At 47.5% G+C, this 21,399-nt stretch overlaps 1 protein-coding gene across 2 annotated transcripts in view; it reads left to right on the top strand.

Annotated features, from left to right (window-relative positions):
* BEND4 (BEN domain containing 4) overlaps positions 1–21,399 on the top strand; it is a 51,045-nt gene that overhangs the window by 8,852 nt on the left and 20,794 nt on the right. For both annotated transcript variants that reach the window (XM_064149196.1, XM_064149197.1), the window contains exon 2: positions 3,801–4,367. In XM_064149196.1, coding sequence (XP_064005266.1) covers positions 3,801–4,367 — 567 coding nt within the window. The remainder of the gene's footprint in view (positions 1–3,800; positions 4,368–21,399) is intronic.

Below are 21,399 nucleotides of genomic sequence, written 5' to 3'. Positions count from 1 at the left end.
TGCTGGCTCATCTTCAGCTACTATCTACCAGTACCCCCAGGTCCCTTTGTGTCTGGCTGCTCTCAGACACTCTGGCCCCAGCCTGTAGTCCTGTTTGGGGTTGTTGTGGCCTACGTGCAGAACCCTGCACTTGGTCTTGTTCAATCTCATCCCATTGGCCTCTGCCCACCCATCCAGCCTGTCTAGATCCCTCTGCAGGGCACTCCTACCCTCCAACAGCTCCACACCTGCCCCTAGCTTGGTGTCACCTGCAAACTTACTGATGGTGGACTCAATCTCCTGCTCCAGATCAATAAAGATATTGAACAGGATTGCCTCATTTCCAGGGATCAGTGCTGGGATCAAAGCACAACTTGAGATGGTTAGTGATGCTCATGTTCCTTGGTTTGGTTTGTGGGGAGTTGCCAGGTGGAAAGCTGCAATGTCGCCAATGTTCCACTCTTTGAATCTATATTGGACCTCTTGTGCTGTTACTTTGCACTTGCATAGTAGGGGTTTAGGGCAGCTGGCCTTAGGTTAATGCAGTAAAAGGCAAGGAGGAGCTGCAGGTGCAGAAGCTACAGAACTGGCACCTCACCAGCACTCACTTGCACAGGGAGCAGCAGTGCCTGTGCATTTGTGCCCTTTTAAGTTTGGGGACACTGCTTAGCATTGTGGATCAAAGACGTTCAAGAAAAGGCTGGATGAGGCACTCAGTGCCATGGTTTAGTTGATTGGATAGGGCTGGGTGCTAGGTTGGACTGGATGGTCTTGGACGTCTCTTCCAACCTGCTTGATTCTATTATTTTGTGATTCTATGAAATCAGCCCTGAGGCCATCTACAAGGGAGTGGCACCACTCCTTAGCACAGGAGGCTGATTGTGAGAATGCTTTTAGTGGTCTTCACATGCTGGTGGGCTCTCTGTTTGGCCCTGGGCAGCCTCAGAGCCCAGCATTGCACCTGTGCTTGTTCTGTCCTCCTCCCATCCCTGTTCTTCCAGTCAAATCCTTGGGAGGTGACAGTTTTGTGCCAGGGAGGGCTCCTCAGACTGCATTCACAACTGAAAGCATTTGTATGCTGCTTCAGGCTTGCCCTCTTTGCAGAGATCTGGAGGCTGGTAAAAATGCAAAGTAGTGTTGTTCCAAACGTTCTTCAGGCCAGCTGTGCTAACCTCAGTGTCAGGTAGATTTTTCCACCAGAAGCTGCATCTTCTGGACTGTGGAGAAGTGCTGTGAGGAGTGCCACCTCTTGAAGGCCTGAACTCTGAATATTTCTGTTCTTTGTTTATCATCAGTGCAACCAGGCTGTATTTGCATCTCTAGTGATGAAGTTAAGATAAATGAAGGTCTGGGGCACTTAGTCTCATGCATCTGTTGCAGGTTGCCTTTTCAAAAGTAAATGCATTTGTCACTTTCTAAAAGTCAAGCCTGCCTGAGAAGAGCTCTCCAAAATTGATAGCACTTAAACCTACCAGCCTCTCTTTTTCTAATCTCATGAAAAATGTTTGTTGCATCTTTTTAGACACCAAGAAGAGAACTCAGTTATGAATAAACTAAGAAAAAATGTAAAGGCATTCTTTTTCTTGGTGAACCTAACAAGTTACACTGTGAATATCTTGGTTATTTTCTGAGTCCAGGAGCTGTTACAGCAGCTTGAGACACTGGAGAAATGAACTATCCTAATGCAATGTGCCCTTGAGGCCAAGAAGGCCAATGGCATGCTGGAGTGCATTAAGAAGAGTGTGACCAGCAGGTCAAGAGAGGTTCTCCTCCCCCTCTTCTCTGGCCTAGTGAGACCACATCTGGAGTGTCGAGTTCAGTTCCAGGCTCCCCAGTTCAAGAGGGACAGGGACATACTAGAGAGCATCAGTGGAGAATGATGAAGGGACTGGAACCTCTGATGAGGAAAGGCTGGAAGACCTGGAGTTGTTTAGTCTGAGAGGAAAGCTTATTAATGTTTGTAAATATCTCAAGGGTAGGTATCAAGAAGAAGGTGCCAGCCTCTTCACAGTGGTGATCTTTGACAGGACAAGGAGCAATGATTACAAGCCAGCACACAGGAAAATCCACATCAGCATGAGGAAAAAGGTTGTCAGAGCACTGGAGAAATGGAGGGTGAGGTTAGAAAGAGATGCAGCTCAGTTCCCCAGCAGAAGAAGTTGAGCTTATCTATGTTTTGATTCTTGTTTTTATACATCTCAGCAAGCCTATGAGTGAGGTAGACATCAGCCTTGTTTTCCTTTCACAGCCTGTAATCTAGTTCTTCTCACCAAAACATTCTAGCTAGGCTCAAACTAGCACAGGAGTCTCCTTCTCTGGAGATGAAATTTCAAGACCCATCTGGATGTGTTCCTGTGTGACCTGCCCTGCTTTGGCAGGGATGTTGGATTCAGTGATCTTCAGAGGTTCCTTCCAACCTCTACTGTGCTTTGGTTCTTTGATTCTATGGTGTAGGTTTTGATTGTAGCTGCTATTGCTTCTGGGCAAGGCTGACTCAGTGCAGTGTGACATTCTTATCCTATGACTGGAATTTAAGAGAGATGTTGAGGTGCTGGAGTGGGTCCAGAGAAGGGCGACAAAGCTGGTGAAAGGCCTGGAACACAAATCCTATGAGGAGAGGCTGAGGGAGCTGGGGGTGTGCAGCCTGCAGCAGAGGAGGCTCAGGGCTGACCTCATTGCTGTCTACAACTACCTGAAGGGAGGCTGTAGCCAGGTGGGGTTTGCTCTCTTCTCCCCGGCTCCCAGCAGCAGAACAAGGGGACACAGTCTCAAGTTGTGCCGGGGGAAGTATAGGCTGGATGTTAGGAGGAAGTTGTTGCCCGAGAGAGTGATTGGCATTGGAATGGGCTGCCCAGGGAGGTGCTGGAGGCACCGTCCCTGGAGGTGTTCAAGCAAAGCCTGGATGTGGCACTTAGTGCCATGGTCTAGTTGATTGGATAGGGCTGGGTGCTAGGTTGGACTGGCTGATCTTGGAGGTCTCTTCCAACCTGGTTGATTCTATGATTCTACTTCTAGAGCCAAGATACTGACCCCAGAAACTGCTGGGCAGCCCCATGTAGAATAAATATCCTCATGATGTCCAGAGCAGCTTAAAGTACTCTGCACTGCTCTGCGCTGCATGGTACTGGCTGGTTCACAAACTTGATAGGTCAGCAGAACAGAAAAAATCTCTCCTCTGACAAGAGGACCTTCATTTTGTACTTGGGATGCCTTTCTTTGGTTTAAGAAGAACTTTTGAGTTATTCATGGACATATGTGAAACTTAAGCAAAATCCATAGAATTGGGGGTGGGTCATGGGAAATGTCCTAGGTCCAATATCAAATGAGTGCAGCAAAAATGAAAGTGAGAAAAAACAAGCTTGGAAGCCTTGTTGGAGAGGAGCAGGGCACTGGACAAAGATGTAGTGCAAAGTCCTGTAAATATGTCCAGGCAGTGCCCAGCAGCAGCTTGAAGCAGGCTGCCAGAGAATTACTTCCTTGAACTTTTTTATTTGTACCAGATTGGATGGAAATTGTCTTTTCTTTCCCCCTTTTCCTGTCTTAATCCCTGTGTTAGAAGATGGCAGTAAGCAGTGACTATCATCACAATGCATTTCTGATTAACAGCAAGGGCACCAGGGCGCTCTCAAAATAGAAGCGAAGTGGGGATTGTTTTAAATCACGGTGTTGCAGAGGTGTTAAAGAAGAAGCCATCATTTTAATGTGCTCAGAAATGAAATGCATGCGACTGTAAAGGGCTGTGTACGTTCCTCTAGCTGCTACTGCCTGCCATAACCTTTTTGCATTGAGGTTTCTGTGATTCATCTCTCTTTTTGTTGCAGAGAGTCGAATGATTCTGGATGCCTTTGCCCAACAATGCAGCCGGGTTCTAAGTCTCTTAAATTGTGGTGGAAAACTACTGGACAACAATCACTCTCAGTCCATGATTTCTTGTATAAAGCAGGAAAACCCAAATTATAGTGAAAGACAAGAGCAATGTCAGCTTGGGAAAATGGTTCATAGTCAGACATCAGACATTTTAGACATAGAGATGCAGTATATGCAAAAGAAACAGCAAACCTCAGCCTTTCTGAGAGTTTTTACCGATTCCCTTCAGAACTATTTGCTTTCTGGGAGCTTCCCTTCTCAGAACACCTCATCAGTAAATGATTTTAGCCATTTGGCAGATGTGGATCCACTTTCAACCTCTCCAGTACACACTTTAGGTGGATGGACATCACCAGCAACATCTGAATCTCATGGTCACCCATCGTCTTCTACACTTCCAGAGGAGGAAGAGGAAGAAGAGGAAGAAGGTTACTGCCCTCGGTGTCAAGAGCTAGAGCAGGAGGTAATTTCATTGCAACAAGAAAACGAGGAACTTCGTAGGAAGTTGGAGAGCATTCCAGGTAAATAATCCCCTGCCATATAATGTTGTCAGTCAGTGATAAAATAGTTTGGGTAATAGTCTGAGCTCAGTTCTAGTTGTTTTCTGAGGTTGTTGATCGTCAATAATCAAGCACTGGAATTTTTCTTCAGCCAAAATTCTTAGGCCTGTGCCTATCTATTGGGCTGGTGAGTTGTGTATGGGATGTAGTTGTACTCCTAAACTCCAAACATCGAGTGGTTTGTGATGGTAATTTCAAATGTGTGCTTTTAGACCTAATGATGTGTCTTGTTCTTAAAGTGACATTGCAGCCTATAAACCTTATTCCCCTTTGAAACTCCCTTTTTGGCTACTTTAAGTAAGTATTCAAAGTTACATCCATACCTTTAACTGAAAAAGATTTGGTTTTTACCTTGAACAGTATCTGTTAAGTTGCTTTTAGCTCAGTGAGAAGCATAAATACATCTCCTCCCATTCATCTTCAGCTAAACCTTGAAATAAAAGCTTGACCACAGCTTTTCCAGTTCAGCAGTACCTAACAGCTACTGGGAGAGAGTAAGCAGACAGCAGAACCTCACCTTATAGGCACTCCTTCTGTGAAAAACTTCTCTTGCCTCTTTTAATCTAAGGCCTTGTCAATTTTAAGGTGCACTGAGATATTTGAAGAGTGGTATTGGGTAGGAACAAAATATCTTGGCCCTGTGTCCTCTGAACTTTAAGCCAGGCAAAAATAAACCTTAACTAATGATACTAAAAGCAAAATGGAATTTAGTAGAGGAAATATAAACTCTAGGGAGCTGTACCTGTGCTAGCTAAAGTTTGAGGTGCTTAGGGTAGATCCATACAAATTGAATTGAACTAATCCCTACATGGGAGAAAAGGACAGAAAAGGCTACAAGAGAGAAAAGGCTTCAAAGCTGGTAACTACACAAAGGAGGGATTCCAGTCCTCCTTTGCAGTTCTTTTCTCCACTCTGCTCACTTCTTTAACATTTGGGCACTGTAAACACGTGCAATACTGCACCCAGTATGCAGATGCAGATGCAAAAGTTGAGCAAAAAAAAAAAAGCAAGCAGCAGCCTTCATAATTCTTCTCCCAGATATCAGTGATGTGCTATTAATTACTTGTATTGCACTGTGCGTTTCTGCTGTGCATTGGTCCCTAAGGTTACTAGAAAGTTCCTTAAACAGGATCATTCAGTGCAGGGAAAACCCCAAATTTAAAATACTCCCCCTACCTCTTCCAAAATGTGGAGTCAACACAATTTGTGCACTCTCCCTGGGTTCAGCAGTGGCTCCTAGATCACATGGAAACACCGTGTGGCTACAGGAGCAATATGGACTTAACTGCTGTTGAATCTTAGCTTTGCCTGTGTAAGACCAAAAATGATTGTTAGGGGCCATAATCTGACCTAGGGGCCATAATCTGACCTATGTCTTTCATTCAGCACAACTTGTGCACTCTCCCTGGATTCAGCAGTGGTTCCTAGGTCATGTGGAAACACCCTGTGGCTACAGGAGCAATATGGACTTAACTGCTGTTGAGTCTTAGCTTTGCCTGTGTAAGACCAAAAATGATTGTTAGGGGCCATAATTTGACCTATGTCTGTCATTCAGTCACCTATATTGAACTTACCTTTTTGACTTTGACTAGATCATAACTTAGGTTTGTCTCAGATGATAACTCAGAAGGCCTCCAGTCTGGAGCTGGAGACTCTGGTGAGCAGCAGCTCTACTGCTTACTCAGACGCTTGACTTCAGTGGTTAATTACGTTCCTGATTGTGTGTTGGATTTCCTGCCTGATGATCTGAAATCAGTTTCTAGCCATTGACCTCAATGCTTTGCTCTACTGAGTGCTGTGCTGTGTAAGACTGGGTGCCCCTTTCTGAGGAAGGTGCTTACAGATGGAAAGCTCAAGATTTCCATCTTCCATAAAGTAAGCGAACAGAGCTGTTCAAAACTCCCCCAACGAGTCCAATCCTTCTTTGCATTTCTTTTCTCCACTCTGCTCATTTCTTTAACATTTGGGCACTGGAAACACATGCAGTGTGTTCCCATCTGCCTGAGTGAAGGTGAATAGTCTCTTTGTTCCTACCCTGGTCACTTGGCCGTCGGTCATGCCACTGAGCTTCTCATTCTGTGCGCGTTCCTTCCTAGACGTCCGTACTTTGTGTTTGGCTCTGTTCATGTGCTAAGTGATCCAGATTGCTTTGCCTGCCCTATTTTCCCACTCTTTCCTGCTTCACCAGCTTCTGTATCCTCCAGATTTTATTGTTTTATTGTTTTTAAATTAATTTGGTGGTTATGGTTAGAACTGTTGAATGGTATTGAGGCTGCTGTCAGTCCTTGTCGAGCTCTGCTAGAATCACATCAATCCGTGGTAGTTCAGGCCCCATCCCTAGAGATATTCAAGGTCAGGCTTGATAAGGCTCTGAGCAACTTAATTTAGTGGAGGATGTCCCTGCTCAGTGCACAGAGTTTGAAGTAGATGACCTTTGGAGGTCCCTTCCAACCCAAACCATTCTATGATTCCTCCAGTGACAAATATTTGAGATACAAGGAGCAGGTTCAGAATCCCTGTAGGTAGTAGCCTACTAATGCCATGTGTTGCTGCTTTTGCAATCAGGTAACTCATGGTAGTAAGTTAAATGCCCTTCAGGAGTCTTAGGCATGTTGCATCTGGTCAACCCAGCTTTTTTCAAGCAAACCTATTAGCTCATCAAGCAATGAGGGCTGGAGAACTTGCCCTATGGGGACATGCCCTGAGAGTTGGGCTTGTTCAGCTTGGAGAAAAGAAGGCTGCAGGGAGACATTATAGCAATCTTCCAGTACCTAGAGAGAGTCTAAAAGAAAGCTGGGAAGGGATTTTTTACAAGGACTTGTAGTGATAGGATAAGTGGGAATGGCTTTAAGCTGGTAGAGGGCAGATTTTAGGCTGGATATTAGGAACAAATTCTTTACAGTGAGGGTCATGAGACACTGGAACAGGCTGTGCAGTTAAGTTGTGGATGGCCCCCTCCTTGGAAGTGTTCAAGGCCAGGTTGGATGATGCCTTGAGCAGCTTGATCTAGTGGACTGTGTCCCTGCCCGTGGCAGGGAGTTGGAACTAGATGACCTTTGAGGTCCCTTCTGACCCAAACCATTCTGTGATTCTGTGCTTTAATTCTTAGTCAGTTGAATCCTGTTGTGAGTGCCTGTATTAAACTAGAATCAATGGCAGGCTAAGCAGCCAGTACTTACCTGGGTCATCATCATCATATTTACCTTCATCTGCCTTTATAAGAGAGCTGACATAAATAGACATAGTCATTTTTCACCCTCCAGGACTAAAGAAATATCTTGTTAATGGTGTATCAAAGGAAGGAGACAAACATAAGAGTGATGTGCAAGGATACAGGACTTCATCTGCCGACATAAAATCATCATCAAATGCTTTGGCTGATGTCTGGGTGACGTTTACAGATAGGTAGGTCAAAAGTAACCCAGGAGGTCCCTCAGGTTTTGTTACATAGGACAGAGTTCTGAGCTCCCCAGGCAGTCCCACAGCCACCACTGAGCGTGGTTAATCAAAATTCAATCCATTTTTGTTTTCAGTGCTGATTTTGCTCCAGTGAGCTGCTACCAAAGAAGCCAGCAGAACTTTTTCTGTGGCTTGAAATGCCCAGCTCTCTAGGTAAAAAAGCACAACAGTCATTCTCTGAGCACTTTTTGTTGGCCACCAAAACATAGTGTGCTTTGGAAGGGAGCCAGAAGGCCCTTTGCATAAGGTCTCAATGGTGTTTTCCACCATCTGTCATGTCAGAGTTATCTCAGAGCACAAACTCTTCTAGCTCCTTTGTACACCTCATGCTGGGCATCCCCAACAGGCAAGACAAAGTGGTGAGTGCAGAGGAAGAGCAAATATGAAGGCACCTAGATGGGCATGGAGGCTGCCATACTGTCCTGTCAAGGCAACCAGCAATAGAACAGGGGGACACAGTCTCAAGTTGTGCTGGGGTAGGTATAGGCTGGATGTTAGGAGGAAGTTCTTGCCAGAGAGAGTGATTGGCATTGGAATGGGCTGCCCAGGGAGGTGGTGGAGGCACCGTCCCTTGAGGTCATCAAGAAAAGCCTGGCTGAGGCACTTAGTGCCATGGTCTGGTTGACTGGATAGGGCTGGGTGCTAGGTTGGACTGAATGATCTTGGAAGTCTCTTCCAACCTGCTTGATTCTATGATTCTATGATGCTGAAAGAGCAGAGGTTTTGCTATAGAGGTTTTCCCTCTCATCCATCAGGACAGTGGCTTGGAGCTGCTGAGGGGAGACTGGCATGGAAGGTGTGCACTACGCCCAACCTGCGGGTGCTGAGCCTCCCACTAGCAACCCTGTCAACAGAAATAAAAGCACCAACCCCTCCCTTCTGCTCTATAACTGTCTATGAATCATTTCATCCTTTTTCCTGAAATACTTTGCATTTCTTTTTTTTTTTTCCCTGACTTTCCATATGCAAAAGCCCTTTTAAAATCCATGAGAGTTTGCGATCTAAAAATAGTTCCTGCTGTACATCTCTGCCTCTAGCTCTGCAGAGCACCATTTGCATGGCTCACAAAGAGACTACCAGGACGAGGAGTGTTTTCTCAGCAGATGTAAAGGCAAAGACTGGAGGAGGTTTTTTTTTAACAAACATTACAGAAGACATATCCTCCTGTACCTTTTAGACAGAGAAAATAAGATTTCAAGGCTCTGCCATGTTGCTGCAGAATTCCTCCATCCTTCTAGGGTCGGTTTTTTCCCCCCATAGCTTAGCATCATTCTTTGGCACATTACTGCAAAAAACAAAAAAGCCTGCATGGGTGAAATACTACATCTGGACAGATTTACTCTGATATGGGGCAAGAACTGGCTGGAAGGCTGGGCCCAGAGAGTGGTGCTGAATGGTGCCACATCCAGTTGGCAGCTGTCACTAGTGGTGTCCCCAAGGATCAGTGCTGGGCCCAGACCTGTTCATTATCTTTATTGATGATCTGGACCAGGGGATTGAGTCCAGCATCAGTAAGTTTGCAGAAGATACCAATCTAGGAACAGGTGTGGAGCTGTTGGAGGGTAGGAGAGCCCTGCAGAGGGACCTTGCCAGGCTGGATGGGTAGGCAGAGGCCACTGGGATGAGATTGAACAAGGCCAAGTGCAGGGTTCTACACTTCAGCCACAGCAACCCCAAGCAGGACTACAGGCTGGAGACAGAGTGGCTGAGAGCAGCCAGACAGAAAGAGACCTGGAGGTGCTGGTAGATAGTAGGCTGGACATGAGCCAACAGTGTGCCCAGGTGGCCAGGAGAGCCAATGGCATCCTGGCCTGGATCAGGAACAGTGTGGCCAGCAGGACAAGGGAGGTTATTCTTCCCCTGTACTCAGCACTGGTCAGGCCACACCTTGAGTGCTGTGTCCAGTTCTGGGCTCCTCAATTCAAGAGAGAGGTTGAGGTGCTAGAAGGTGTCCAGAGAAGGACAACGAAGCTGGTGAGGGGCCTGGAGCACAGCCCTGTGAGGAGAGGCTGAGGGAGCTGGGGGTGTGCAGCCTGCAGAAGAGGAGGCTCAGGGCAGAGCTCATTGTTGTCTACAACTACCTGAAGGGAGGCTGTAGCCAGGTGGGGGTTGGTCTCTTCTGCCAGGCAAGCAGCAACAGAACAAGGGGACAGAGTCTCAAGTTGTGGCAGGTGAGGTCTAGGCTGGATGTTAGGAGGAAGTTCCTGCCAGAGAGAGTGATTGGCATTGGGATGGGCTGCCCAGGGAGGTGGTGGAGTCGCTGTGCCTGGAGGTGTTCAAGCAAAGCCTGGCTGAGGCACTTAGTGCCATGGTCTGGTTGATTGGTTAGGGCTGGGTGCTAGGTTGGCCTGGATGCTCTTGGAGGTCTCTTCCAACCTGCTTGATTCTATGATTCTCTGTGTTTTGATTGTTGTGTTTGGGTTGTTTTTTTTATTTGACTGGAACAATACACAATTTGTGTGAAGTCATGTTTCAGCTATGGAATAAATGAAGAAAAATTCATGTTTCAGTGCTTTGGGTTTGGAGCAAGTTGATTTTTTTTGCAGCTACACCCAGAATTTCATTTTTTTTTAGGCAAGAGCATTAAGCCAAAATCTTCAGTTAGTTCAGCTGAAGAGGAAACATTTTCATTCAGTCTGTGGTACTTTGTCTGGTTTTGCAAAATAATTAGAGATTAGATAATTCCTAAAAGGAAGCAAACTTCTTATTGGCTATTTAAGGTTTTGAGACCATCAAGAAGAGAGCAAAGTAATCCCTCTATATGAGGAGAAAAGTGCCTCCTAATCTCTTTCCTCTGTATAAAAACTACTGGGGCTGTGATATGTCCCCAGTAGTAAAATTAAAGACTTATTTGTGAAACTGCCTGTAAGACCTGGATTTAGACCATCTAATATATAAGGATATTATGCAGTTCTCCATCACTACTGCCAGCATGATTTTCTCACCCTTTTTTTGGCCTAAAAGGTAGAAAGTATTACCAGGTGGTTAAAGCAAAAGCCAGGAATTGTGAGTGGGGGTTTGCTTCGTGGTGCTCTCAGTTTTGCTGCATGGTTATGGGCAAACCAGCCTGAAAGCAATGAAAAGGTATAAATAAGTAAGACAAAGCAGTGCATGATAAATGCAGTAATTATGCCTAGATTCTTAGAATGGGTTGGGTTGGAAGGGACCTTGAAGATCATCTAGTTCCAACACACACAACCCCACCATGAGCAGGGACACCTTCCACTAGAAAAAGCAGCCTCATGCAACCCTTGAACACCTCCAGGGAGGGGGCACCCAGGACCTTCCTGGGCAACGTGTTCCAGTGTCTCACCACCCTTACTGTAAAGAATTTCTTCCTAATATCCAGTCTAAATCCACTCTCCTCAAGCCTCGATCCATTCCCTCACATCCTATCACTGCAAGCCCCTGTAGAAAGTCCTTTCATTGCTTTCTGGTAGGCCCCTTTCAGGTACATGAAGGCTGCTATAAGGTCCCCTGCATAAGGTCTCCCTGAAGCCTTCTTTACCTCATTAGTTTGGCAGCAAAAATGCTCCAGCAGACAGCAGAAGGAATCATAGAATAAAGAGGTTGGAAGAGACCTCCAAGATCATCCAGTCCAACCTAGCACCCAGCCCTATCCAATCAACCAGACCATGGCACTAAGTGCCTCATCCAGGCTTTGCCTCAACACCTCCAGGGACAGCAACTCCATCACCTCCCTGGGCAGCCCATTCCAATGCCAATCACTCTCTCTGGCAGGAACTTCCTCCTAACATCCAGCCTAGACCTCCCCTGGCACAACTTGAGACTGTGTCCCTTTGTTCTGTTGCTGGTTGCCTGGCAGAAGAGACCAACTCCCACCTGGCTACTGCCTCCCTTCAAGTAAATGTCAACAGCAATGAGCTCTGCCCTGAGCCTCCTCTGCTGCAGGCTGCAAACCCCCAGCTCCCTCAGCCTCTCCTCACAGGGCTGTGCTCCAGGCCCCTCACCAGCTTTGTTGCCCTTCTCTGGACATGTTCCAGTACCTCAACCTCTCTCTTGAATTGAGGAGCCCAGAACTGGACACAGGACTCAAGGTGTGGCCTGACCAGTGCTGAGTACAAGGGAAGAATAACCTAATAACCTCCCTTGTCCTGCTGGCCACACTGTTCCTGATCCAGGCCAGGATGCCATTGCCCTCAAATGTAGAAGGACATCTACAGAGGAGGAATTCCTGGTAGCTAGAAGTAGCCAGAGCAAAGCAGGATTTGCAGGTAGAGTTAATATCAATGTAATTGAAAAAGTCAGCCAGGAGGTTTTCCAGGAGGTTTTTGTGTGCCCAAGGCTTGACTCTTTTTCCTCACTCTATCAGATTATCTAATAAAAGATATTACTTTTCCCTCCAAATCCTGTCTGCTTTTATACTTTCAGAGCATCGTGTTTCCAAAGAGCCTGCCCCAGCAGCAGTGTAGATAAAGCAGCCATGAACAATTTTTTCAGTGTCCTTTTTTTTTTCCCCTTTCTTTTTGTCCCCTTTTTTTTTTTTCCTTGATGTTCACATTTAACCACTTCTTTGGTTTCTCTTGATGTGCTGGATGTTTTGGTCTGATCTCTGGCCTCGTTCTGCTGTTCAGCTTCAAAGCGTGAAGTTGCTTCAGGAAGAGAGAGCCTTGAGTGTGGTCGCCTGGCATTTGGCACGAGAACCCCTTTGAATTTGTAGCACTGCTTTGCTTGCAGCTCAGGGGTGCTGCCTTAGTTTGCTAAACCAGCCTGGATACAAAGAACTTACTGAAGCACCCAACTGCAGCAGAGCAGGGGTTTATTAATGTGTTTTCTCTGTGCTTTTAGGTAAAAACCTGAGAATATGAATGTGCAGAGGGGTTTATAGGGGAGATCCCTTCCCTGTGAAGACTTTATGGCTGAAAGGCAGGACAAGAGGTACCTTCTGATAAGCAGAAGGAAAGTAAGGGTGGTTGTAGCCAGGAGGAGGTTGCTGTCTTCTTGCAGGTAGCCAGCACCAGAGCAAGAGGACACAGCCTCAGGTTACGCCGGGGGAAATTTAGGCTTGAGGTGAGGAGAAAGTTCTTCACTGAGAGAGTCATTGGACACTGGAATGGGCTGCCTGGGGAGGTGGTGGAGTCTCCATCCCTGGGGCTCTTCAAGGCAGGATTGGACGTGGCACTTGGTGCCATGGTCTAGCCTTGAGCTCTGTGGTAAAGGGTTGGACTTGATGATCTGTGAGGTCTCTTCCAACCTTGGTGATACTGTGATACTGTGATAAGGGAACATGGCCAAAAATAAGAGAGGAGAATGAGGCACTTAGTGCCATGGTCTAGTTGATTGGACAGAGTTGTGTGCTAGGTTGGACTGGATGATCTTGGAGGTCTCTTCCAACCTGGTTGGTTCTATGATTATGATTCTATGATTAGAATGCAGCAGCATCGCCTAAATGAGAGGTGCACAGACACTTTGTTTCTTCTGTTGGCTAGGCAGAGGTGTACATCCCTGGGGCATGTGGAAAAGGGCACAGTCTTTCTTCTTTCTGGAAGAAATTCTTTTGCAAAAGAAAAGTACAAGAAGTACAATGGCTTTTCAGATGCAGATGAAGAGAAGTAAAATGGTTTTTCCACTCCACCTGGAAAATACTGCTGAGAGGGATTGTGAAAGTAAGAGGATACTTGCTCCCATTTTTTTCTCCCTTTCGTAGGTCAGTTTAGGCAATCTTCTTCATAGATTCATAGAACAACAGGCTGGAAGGGACCCTAAAATCATCAAGTCAAATCATTAGTGTGAAACTAGTATGAAACCACCCAGGGAAGCGCTTGAGACCCCATCCCTGGAGGTGTTTAAGGGCAGGCTGGATAATGCTCTGGCCAGCCTGTTCTAGGTAGGGTGTCCCTGCCCATGGCAGGGGGGTTGGAACTCTATGATCCTCGTGGTCCCTTCCAACCCTGACTGATTCTATGATTCTGTGATTGGACTCAATGATCTTGAAGGTCTTTTCCAATCTAAGAAATTCTATGATTCTGTGACCCCAAGAATCATCTACTCCAACCTTTCAGGGTAAGAATATAGCTTAAATGAGATGGCCCAACACCCTTCTGTGTAGTTCAGGACCTGCTGAGCCATCTGGACACCCACAAGTCCATGGGACAGATGGGATCCATCCCAGGGTGCTGAGAGAGCTGGCAGCTGAGCTGGCCAAGCTGCTCTCCATCATTTTCCAGCAGTCCTGGCTCACCGGAGAGGTCCCAGGAGACTGGAAAATGGCCAACGTGGTCCCCATCCACAAGAAGGGTCGGATGGAGGAACCTGGGAACTACAGACCTGTCAGCCTGACCTCAGTGCCAGGGACACTGATGGAGCAGGTTCTCTTGGGGCCAATAACTGCGCACCTGAGGGATGGCAAAGAGCTCAGGTCCCAGCCAGCATGGGTTTAGGAAGGGCAGATCCTGCCTTTCTAACCTGATCTCCTTCTATGATCAGGTGACCCGCTTGGTGGATGTGGGGGAGGCCTGTGGATGTGGTCTATCTGGACTTCAGCAAGGCCTTTGACACTGTCCCCCACAGCAAACTGCTTGGCTAAGCTGTCAGCCCGTGGCTTGGATGGCAACACTCTGTGCTGGGTTAGGAACTGGCTGGAGGGCCGGACCCAGAGAGTGGTGGTGAATGGTGCCACATCCAGCTGGCAGCTGTCACTAGTGGTGTCCCACAGGGATCTGTGCTGGGCCCCATCCTCTTTAACATCTTCATAGATGATCTGGATGAGGGCATCGAGTCAGTCATCAGCAAGTTTGCAGATGACACCAAGCTGGGGGCAGATGTGGCAGGGTTGGAGGGCAGAAGGGCTCTGCAGCGGGACCATGACCGCCTGGACAGATGGGCAGAGTCCAATGGGATGGGGGTTCAATAGCTCCAAGTGCTGGTGCTGCACTTTGCCACAACAACCCATGCAGAGATACAGGCTGGGGTCGGAGTGGCTGGAGAGCAGCCAGACAGAGAGGGGATCTGGGGGTACTGATTGATACCTGCCTGAACATGAGCCAGCAGTGTGCCCAGGTGGCCAAGAGAGCCAGTGGCATCCTGGCCTGCATCAGCAATGGTGTGGGTCAGCAGGAGCAGGGAGGTCATTCTGCCCCTGTACTCTGCACTGGTCAGACCAAACCTTGAGTCCTGTGTTCAGTTCTGGGCCCCCCCAGTTTAGGAGGGACATTGAGATGCTCGAGCGTGTCCAGAGAAGGGCGACGAGGCTGGGGAGAGGCCTTGAGCACAGCCCTACAAGGAGAGGCTGAGGGAGCTGGGGTTGTTTAGCCTGGAGAAGAGGAGGCTCAGGGTGACCTTATTGCTGTCTACAACTACCTGAGGGGTGGTTGTGGCCAGGAGGAGGTTGCTCTCTTCTCTCAGGTGGCCAGCACCAGAACAAGAGGACACAGCCTCAGGCTGTGCCAGGGAAAATTTAGGCTGGAGGTGAGGAGAGAAGTTCTTCACCGAGAGAGTCATTGGACACTGGAATGGGCTGCCTGGGGGAGGTAGTGGAGTCGCCGTCCCTGGGGCAGTTCAAGGCAAGGTTGGATGTGGCACTTGGTGCCATGGTCTAGCCTTGATAACGTTGGTGTTTCTGAGTTCTGATGCCTGCTCTCACCACAAATTTTACTGCCCCATTTGTAGGATCTCGAGTCCCCAGGTCAGTTCCCCTGCTAACCCCCATCTCTCCTTGCCCCTCACTCTTTTTCCAGCTCATTGCACCCCAACAGCTTGTCTTCACAGCCCATCCGTGCAGCTCTCGCTCACATTCAGCTGACTATTGAAACAAATGAGCACATGAGCTAAAATAACCCCAGCCATGTTATACTGCACACTTGTCCAAATCTCAGGCAGGGAAGGCATCTCCTTTAGTGTTACAAGAAATTCACAGTGCTGTGGAGTTCGTCAGCAGATTCCCTATCATTTGTTACATCTTTCTGACAGTTGAGCATCAATTTAGAAGTGCCCTGCTATGAACTCGGAGTGAAGCATTGCTCAAGGTCAAGCGAAGGAGGACGCCTTGCAAAGCTGAGCCACTCTCCACTAACAGCTGCCAGTCTGGGCAGGGTGGATGTAGCTGCACACCCTTCCCAGCTCTCCTTAAGTGCTAAGGCATTTGTCTTCTGCTGTGCAAAAACACCAGAAGGAACACTAGGCAGTGTCAGGCACTGAGCACGAAATCTCGTTAATGAACAGAATAACCACATTTCTTACTGTCTGCTTGTGGAGCTGAGGCCACCACAGAGAGACAGGCAGCTGAGCCAGTTCTTGCTGCAGCAGGCTGATGCCACAGGAGAGGTTGGAGACAGACCTTACTTTTTTGTGTACCTTATTTTTTGTATGTTGTAGACATGGTGTTCAAGAAAAGAGTGGGCTAGTTGACTGGCTAGGGCTGGGTGCTAGGTTGGACTGGATGATCATAGAATCAACCAGGTTGGAAGAGACCTCCAAGATCATCCAGGCCAACTTATCCCCCAGTCCTATGCAGTCAACTAGACCATGGCACTAAGTGCCTAATCCACTCTTTTCCTGAACACCTCCAGGGATGGTGACTCCACCACCTCCCTGGGCAGCCCATTCCAATGCCAGTCACTCTCTCTGTGAAGAACTGATCTTGGAGGTCTCTTCCAAGCTGGTTGATTCTATGATTCTATGGCATTTCAGGACGTGGTTAGTGACTGTGGTGATGTTGGGTTGGTGCTTGCACTCAATGATCTTAAAGATCTTTTCCAACCAAAACAAGTCTATGATTATTTACATTGGAGATCACAGGATGGTAGGGGTTGGAAAGGGCCTCCATAGATCATCAAGTCCAACATCCCTGCCAGAGCAGGACCATACAATGTAGCTCAGGTCACACAGGAATGCATCCAGATGGGTCTTGATAGTCTCTAGAGAAGGCTCACAGGATCACAATATGTTAGGGGTTGGAAGTGACCCAAAGAGATCATCAAGTCCAATTCCCCTGCCAGAGCAGAATCTAGCTCAAATCACAGAGGAACCCATCCAGATGGGTCTTGAAAGTCTCCAGAGAAGGAGACTCCACAACCTCTCTGGGCAGCCTGTTCCAGTGCTCTGTCACCCTCACAGTAAAGAAGTTCTTCTTCACATTGAGGTGGCAGTTCCTGTGCTGTAGTTTATACCCATTGTCCCTTGTCCTATGCCAGGGCACAACTGAGGAGAGTTTGTCCCCTCCCTCTTGACCCCCAGCCCTCAGATATTTAGAAACATCTACATTTTTTGGGGAGGTAGATAAATGAGAGTCCTTCTTTTGGACATATACCACTATGATTTACAAGCAAAAACCCATCCCAGCCCTCAGATATTTATATACATTGATTAGATCCCCTCTAAGTCTTCTCTTCACCAGACCAGATATGGCTTACTTACAGCATTCCCAGGTATCACTTCACTGTGCTGGAATGTGTCCAGAGAAGGGCAACAAAGCTGGTGAGGGGCCTGGAACACAAATCCTATGAGGAGAGGCTGAGGGAGCTGGGGGTGTGCAGCCTGGAGAAGAGGAGGCTCAGGGCAGACCTCATTGCTGTAGACAACTACTTGAAGGGAGGTTGTAGCCAGGTGGGAGTTGGTCTCTTCTGCCAGGCAACCAGCAACAGAAGAAGGGGACACAGTGTGAAGTTGTGGCAGGGGAGGTCTAGGCTGGATGTTAGGAGGAAGTTGTTGGCAGTGAAAGTGATTGGCATTGGAATGGGCTGCCCAGGGAGGTGGTGGTGTTGCTGTCCCTGGAGGTGTTCAGGCAAAGCCTGGCTGAGGCACTTAGTGCCATGATCTAGATGACTGGAGAGGGCTGGGTGCTAGGTTGGCCTGGATGATCTTGGAGGTCTCCTCCAACCTGGTTGATTCTATGACTTCTGTGACTTTTACGTTTTTGGAGGAAGTAGATAAATGAGAGCCTTTTGTTTTTGATTGATCATGGCCTGGTGACATTTCTAATAAGCAAAAATAAAAAACATCCAAAAGCAATAATAGAGATGTTCTTGGCATTTCATAAGAAGCTGGAAACAATTATTAAAGCCAAAGGTAAAAAGCAAAAAGAGTGGGTGGTAATTGGAGAGCATTAATAGCATGTTGTTAAAGGCCCCCACAAGATTATCTAGGAGGAAAAGTTTCATGCTGATTACAAAAACAGCCAGCTTAAAGGGGAAACAAAAGAACAATTAGAAGCCTAATAAATGGAGTAAAGGGGAATTGGTGGTGATAAGTAAAAAGCAGAGGTTAGAATCTGTGGAAAATTAATAATTAAACTCTGTTGAGGCTTTTTTTTCCTCCCTCTCCTGGCAAATTAAAGGAACTAATGTGGTATCCTAATAACAGTGCTGGACCATTATCAGATGGAAGTGGTAGGTTTTGTCAGGACCTGCTCATTGCACATTTTCATCCTGGTACTTGTTAAGAGTGAAGTCATGCAGTCAGTCACACCAAGATGAGGAAGATGGCAAGCAGGTAGAAACGTGTCCCATTTTCACCCTGACTCTGGATGTTAGCAGGCATTCAACTGCAGCTTCAAATGGGTCTGCAGCTCATCTGCCACAACTCCCTCCTAGTGTCAGGACAAAGAACTTAGTGTTGGAAGGTCCATGGGAATGATCAGAGGGCTGGAGCACCTCTCCTATGAGGACAGACTGAAAGAGTTGGGGCTGTTGAGTCTGAAGAAGAGGAGGCTTCAAGGTGACCTTATTGTGACCTTCCAGTATCTGAAGAGGGCCTACAAAAAAGCTGGGGAGGGACTTTTTAGGCTCTCAGGAAGTGACAGGACTAGGGGGAATGGATGGGTAGGTTCATGCTGGACATGAGGAGGAAGTTGTTGAGCATGAGAGTGGTGAGAGCCTGGAATGGGTTGCCCAGGGAGGTGGTTGAGGCCACATCCCGGGCTGGATGAGGCTGTGGCCAGCCTGATCTAGGGTAGGGTGTCCCTGCCCATGGCAGTGGGGTTGGAACTAGATAATCCTTATGGTCCCTTCTAACCCTGACTGATTCTATGATTGAAGTGCTAGAAAAGGTAAAGAGATGCTGACTCCAGCCCAGGTTGTAAGACAGAGTGGTTCAGGCATGGAGTCAGGAGTCCCTCTTTCAGAAGCAGGTGTCTTTAGGAGAGCAGCAGTACAGGGCACCTGGAGCAGTGATTGCCTGGTCACATCAGCTTTTCATCCCTAAGTGCACATCAATTTATTACCAAGGCAGCTGCTACCAAAGCATGATATCTTCAATGTCATGAGATTTGGGCAACTCACTTTGGGAGCTAAAATAAAAATGTAAATGTGCTGTGTGCAGTTCTGGAGCCCCCAACACAAGAAGGACATGGAACTGTTGGAGTGAGCCCAGAGGAGGCCACGAAGATGCTCAGAGGGCTGCAGCAGCTCTTCCATAAGGACAGGCTATGAGAGTTGGTGCTCTTCAGACTGGAGAAGAGAAGGCTTGGAGGAGACCTTGGAGTGGCCTTCCAGGATCTGAAGGGAGCTGCAGGAAGGCTGGGGAGGGACTATTGACAAGGTCTTGTAATGACAGGATGAGGAGGAATGGGTTTAAACTGGCAGAGGGGAGATTTAAACTGGATGTTAGGAGGAAGTTCTTTGCAGTGAGGGTGGTGAGACACTGGCACAGGTTGCCCAGGGAGGTTGTGGCTGCTCCCTGCCTGGAGGTGTTCAAGGCCAGGTTGGATGAGGCCTTGAGCGACCTGTTCTAGTGGGAGGTGTCCCTGCCTATGGTGAGATGTTGGAACTGGATGATCCTTGAGGTCCCTTCCAACCTAAACCATTCTATGATTCCATGAAATAGACAAAGAGACAGAGAGAGAGTGATTTGCATTGGAATGGGCTGCCCAAGGAGGTGGTGGAGTCCCCATCTCTGGAGGTGTTCAAGCAAAGCCTGGCTGAGGCACTTAGTGCCATGGTCTAGTTGATTGGGCAGGACTGCATGCTAGGTGGACTGGATGATCTTGGAGGTCTCTTCCAACCTGGTTGATCCTGTGATTCTGTAATTCCATAAGAAGACTCTGACTGTGATTTTCTTCATGTTCTGGGTTGAGTTGCTCCAGAAGACTTTGTACAGACCTCTAAGTAGGTATAGGGACTTCTAGTACTGGCCTAGCATCTTGAGAAGGTAAATGTTGTGCTTACCAAAGAGAAGATAGAGAAATTACTTCACCACTAACTGTAAGCATGCAACAGGTGACAGGCATTTTCATTTCTTTTCTAAAGACTTTATACAACCCAGCTGAAGGAAAACAGAAATGCAAACTTGAAATAAGGTGCATGCTTCTGAGGACGAAATAGCACAGGCTGTAACAGCCAGCCAAGGGTAGAAACTGCTCTGCTGAGAGGTGACAACTTGAGTTGTAGTCTCTTTTTTTTTTACCCACTGATGCTATCTGGGGCAAAGAAGATTTTGCCTGGGAAGATGCTGTGCTTTGTGGCAGGTCAGACTGGGAGATCACACCCCAGCTTTTGTCATCAGCACAGTTGGTGGCTGCTGTGCTGCTCAAGTATTTATTAGGAGTGAGGGTAGTCCACAGAGAAAGCTGTGACAAGCTCTGCCAAAGCAGCACTGCTTACGGCGTACAAATGCCTGCAATACTGAAGCCTTATAACTTGGATCAATAAACAACAAAGACCTGCCACCTCTTATTCATGTCCTGCTTAGTACTGCTTAGCATCATAGCAAGGCGAGCTTTCCCCAGCGTGCTAAGGCCCCTGTAGCACTTCCTCCTCACTCCTCAGCTCCTGCAAAGATCTCGCTCTTTCACTCGCTGCAGGCCAGGTTGTTTTGCCACTTGGGTGTCTTTTCTGAGATGCTGTCACTTTGAGAAAGCAAAGGCCACGGAAACTTCTTCCTCACAGGCAGGAATGTTGCTGCCTCCTCACAACCTTTTGAAACCAAGTCGTAACAAGCAAACATTATTTTGGCCTGAGCATCTTTTCCATTGGTTGTAGTTGGCACAGATCCCTCTTGGTGTTGTCAGGGATCATGGATATGTGCACAAGCCTGCAGAGAATCCACTCTCAGGGTTGTCATCTTGTTAACTCTCTAGAGGCCACCTCAAAATCAAAGAACTACAAAAGAAGCAGAATAGTAGATGTAAATGAACTTTTGTCCTCATCGTTGAGAGCCACAGCCTCTTACAAAGTTCTGTTTGCTGCAGGGTTTGGAGGATAGTAGGCTAAAGATGAGCCAGCAGTGTGCCCAGGTGGCCAAGAGAGCCAATGGCATCCTGGCCTGGATCAGGAGCAGTGTGGCCAGCAGGACAAGGGAGGTTATTCTGCCTCTGTACTCAGCACTGCTCAGGCCACACCTTGAGTGCGGTGTCCAGTTCTGGGCCCCTCAATTCAAGAGAGATGTTGAGGTGCTGGAAGGTGTCCAGAGAAGGGTGACAAAGCTGGTGAGAGGCCTGGAACATAAACCCTATGCAGAGAGGCTGAGGGAGCTGGGGGTGTGCAGCCTGGAGAAGAGGAGGCTCAGAGGTGACCTCATTGCTATCTACAACTACCTGAAGGGACATTGTAGCCAGGTGGGGGTGGTCTCTTCTCCCAGG

The sequence above is a fragment of the Pogoniulus pusillus genome, chromosome 9, assembly GCF_015220805.1.
Source record: "Pogoniulus pusillus isolate bPogPus1 chromosome 9, bPogPus1.pri, whole genome shotgun sequence".
Taxonomy (NCBI): Eukaryota; Metazoa; Chordata; class Aves; order Piciformes; family Lybiidae; genus Pogoniulus; species Pogoniulus pusillus.
The sequence above is the reverse complement of the archived record's forward strand: the minus strand, read 5'-3'. Positions and strand labels throughout refer to the sequence as shown.